Source organism: Bos indicus x Bos taurus, chromosome 23, assembly GCF_003369695.1.
Source record: "Bos indicus x Bos taurus breed Angus x Brahman F1 hybrid chromosome 23, Bos_hybrid_MaternalHap_v2.0, whole genome shotgun sequence".
NCBI classification, from domain to species: domain Eukaryota; kingdom Metazoa; phylum Chordata; class Mammalia; order Artiodactyla; family Bovidae; genus Bos; species Bos indicus x Bos taurus.
Window position 1 is genome coordinate 47,019,665 of NC_040098.1, and position 3,693 is coordinate 47,023,357.

At 40.1% G+C, this 3,693-nt stretch overlaps 1 protein-coding gene across 1 annotated transcript in view; it reads left to right on the forward strand.

Annotated features, from left to right (window-relative positions):
- The first annotated feature begins 1,251 nt into the window (after window positions 1-1,251).
- Window positions 1,252-3,693, forward strand: part of OFCC1 (orofacial cleft 1 candidate 1) — a 238,717-nt gene continuing 236,275 nt past the window's right edge. The window contains exon 1 of the mRNA XM_027524513.1: window positions 1,252-1,316. Coding sequence (XP_027380314.1) covers window positions 1,305-1,316 — 12 coding nt within the window. The 5' untranslated portion in view covers window positions 1,252-1,304. The remainder of the gene's footprint in view (window positions 1,317-3,693) is intronic.

Below are 3,693 nucleotides of genomic sequence, written 5' to 3' on the forward strand. Positions count from 1 at the left end.
ACCATTTCAAGAGGGCAAATTCCAAGTTTAAAAAGCTCCTTTGGTAACTATTTATAGTAACCTAATAAATGCTAGGACAATCCCTCATTTTTGAAATTTCCCACTTATTATAATCATCTGGCCGCAGATTATTCCCGTGCAGTATTTTTATCAATTGAAATAATATCACATGGAATAGCTTATAGGTTGAACTGGATAATTAACTGCATGACTCTAAGGATTCTTTATGCGTGCTACAAACACATATCCTTTCACGAAGTGTGCGTATCCATATCGTTGTTGGATGATGTGCTCAGAATTTAATCTGCTTGCTACCTAAGTATATGTATTTATCATTAACTTTATCAGCTACGGGGGTTCCCAGGAGGCTCAGTGGTAAAGAACCTGCCTGGCAATGCAGGAGACTTGGGTTTGACCCCTGGGTGAAGAAGATCCCCTGGAGCAGGAAATGGCAACCCACTCCAGTATTCTTGCCTGGAGAATCCCAAGGACAGGGGAGCCTGGTCAGGTACAGTCCATGGGGTCACAAAAGTGTTGGACATGACTTCGTGACTAAACAACATTCTCAGATATTATCTACTTTTGACAGTTGCATAGCTAGATCTTAATATTTTAAAAAAAGATAAAAATAAAATCTACTGAAAGCATGTGAAAACAAGTTTTCATCATAAACTTCAGTGCAATCTGAAGTTGTTGTTTTTGGTTTTTTTTTTAGGCATAAAAGAAGGAAGTTTAGGCTGTCTACTTGAAGCCTGATTTTTTCCTAGAGATTACTTGTGTAAAACATCTTGTGAATATTTGCCAGCTCTCAGTTTGTTAGAAGTCTAGCTAAACAAACAAGAACAACAATAAAAACAAGTTGCCATCTGAAGAGCACAGGGGATGATACTAGTCTTTTGTAATAACCTAGGTGGGAAAAGAATATGTGTATGTGTAACTGAGTCACTGTACTGACACTGGAAACTACCATGACTCAGTAAATCAAGCGTGTGTGTGTGTCTTAGATGCGCAATCGGGTCTCTTTGCGACCCCATGGACTGTAGCCCACTAGGCTCTTTAGTCCATCAAATATACTTCAATAAAATAAAAAATTGAAAAAACCAAAACACCAAATCAAACGCATTAACTATAAACAGAGATTTGCGGGGACCATTAAGAAGCATCGTAGCTCTCTCTCTCCAAGCCCAAATTGCTTAATATGTCTTAAGATGGGGCCAATCTATTCTAGTTTTCAAATACTACTTTTCTTTTTCAGAGGAACTTGATTTAAATCTGTGCATTGCCAAGGGCAAGGAGCAGAGAACATGGATCGAGAGGTAAGATTGATGTAACAGGAGCCCCTTTTTGATTTTTATTTTTTGTTTAAAAGCAGCCTTTTAAGCTTTATTTTTCATAATATTATCCGTGGAGAGAAAGTATAGAAGTGAATGGGAATGCGGTCTCCATTGCAGCACTCACGAGTAAACAGGATGATTCACGAGTGGAGCAGGCAACGTAACCGCAAAAGAGAGTCTCTAGAACAGAAACAAAAGTGCCTTCAGAATTTCCAGGGCTTCCCACCATCCTTAGTAGGGCTTCACTGTGCCTGTCCACTGTTTCTATTTTTGACGAGATTTATAAACACAGCATCACATATTTTCATGTGGCTTATCGCCCAGGGGCAGAATTAGATTGACTGCACTGAAGCTATGAGGCTTGTGAGTTTTGGGCAAGGGCTGGAGTGAAATAAGTAGTGTAATTGTTTTTGTGGAGTGACCGTGGGACCCCCTCTGTTCTGAATTACACATGGCTCAACCCTTTGACCTAACCAGACTCGGCAGTGGCTGGCGGGGCTCCTGAAGCTGTGTGGAAAGGGCCCATCACTGACAAGCTGGAAGGTTCTCTGTCAGGGAGATGCAGGCCAACGATCGTGTTAAACTAGAGTAATTACCAGCGAGACCACATTTGTGACCACCTCAACTTCACTGAACCCACCACGATTATTTCAACAGAACTGCCAATGCAAGAAATTTGTGGAATCCAAATGAAGCATGGGCCCTTTGATTAACAGAAGACGCATAAATATATAAATGTAATTTACTAAAGTTTGGATCATCTTCAAGGAGATTTTTCCAAATTATTCAAAAATCATTATAATGATGTAAAAAAAATACATAAGGTTTGGGAAAGTGCTATAAGCCATAATAAAAAGTTCTTTCATTGCAATGAGTTTAATTTAAATTCTTCAAAAAATAGATGCCAGTCCCCTGATATAATTCCTCAAAGGAATCAGAGCTAAGCGGGATTCAGGGAACTTCTGGAAAAAGCTGGAAAGAATCATATGTGCTGATATTTTTGCATTTGCTGAAAACTGAGTCTGTGATTCACATGATAATGAGTCAGATCAACGTAAGATTCTACGTAAGATTCTACGTAAGATTTGGAAGTCAGTCACTCAAGGTTTTATTTTTGATTCAGTTCTTAAGTTTTCAAAGGTAATAGAAGTAGAGAACTTTGGTTTACTTTCAAGCACTTGACAGTTTTTCCAAAACTAGTCCCATTTCTGAAATTTGTCTAAAATGCTTTTATCTACTTTTTTTTTTCATGGCCAGTTTTACAAAGTAAAGGTCTCTGTAGGTGTTTTGGGGCTTCCCTAGTGGTTCAAATGGTAAAGAATATGCCTACAATGCAGGAGACTCAGGTTCAATCCCTGAGTTGGGAAGATCCTCTGGAGAAGGGAATGGCTCCCACTCTTGTATTCTTGCCTGGAAAATCCTATAGACAGAGGAGCCTGGTGGGCTATAGTCTGTGGGGTTGCAAAGAGTTGGACAGGACTGAGCAACTAACATTTTCACTTTTTGTAGATGTTTTGTGCTTGCAACAACTTAGAAATCATTTAGCATTTAAATTTTTTCTTTCTTATCAGAGGCAACTCAGGCCGAATATTAATTCAATTCTTAGTTACCTGACATTTAAATTAAAAAAAAAATATGCAACTTTACATTTTTGGAATGTTATTCATCTACTCTGGGAACCCTAAAAGATCAGAATAGGGAAGTCATTATCAGATCACATACAGAAGAAAAAAAAAACACTATCATATTCTATAAAGCCCCAACAAAATTGCACTCAGCCCTACACAGTCTTGCTCTCATTAGCAGTGAAGGGTGTGCTCACCACGCTATCTAACATGGAGTGCTTAGAGCAGCCAGGTGCAAATTGCAAGCTGTTTCACTTTGGCTGTTATCCCTTAAATAGACAAAGTAATAGACTGGGAGAACGAAAAGAGTTCCTGCTCAAGCTGAATAAATGAAAGCCTTAACAGGGACACACCAGCTGTCCAGGAGAATTCAATGTCGTGAATACTAAATATCAGCTTTATGCCACTTGCCAAGGAATAGGGCTCCAATCACACCCCTGCCTTTTATTATTGAGAGGAAGTGGCTTCCAAACCGAACTTCGCTTTAGTGTAAAGGCAACAGGGTGGCCAAGTGGATGCAAACAGAAGCCAACAGACCGGCTCCTGTTTACCATCACTGCACTCCACCCAGCAATCCAGGCATGAGTGGGCTCCTATAAGGTGGGCCAGACAGAATTTCTACCCGTGTCTTTTTGGGGGGTGGGGGTGGGGAGGGGGCTGATCCAAGCAAAGCTTCAGAGCGCTGAAGCAACAAAAACAATCAGCACCACCCGCTTCTCCGCAACGAGATGACT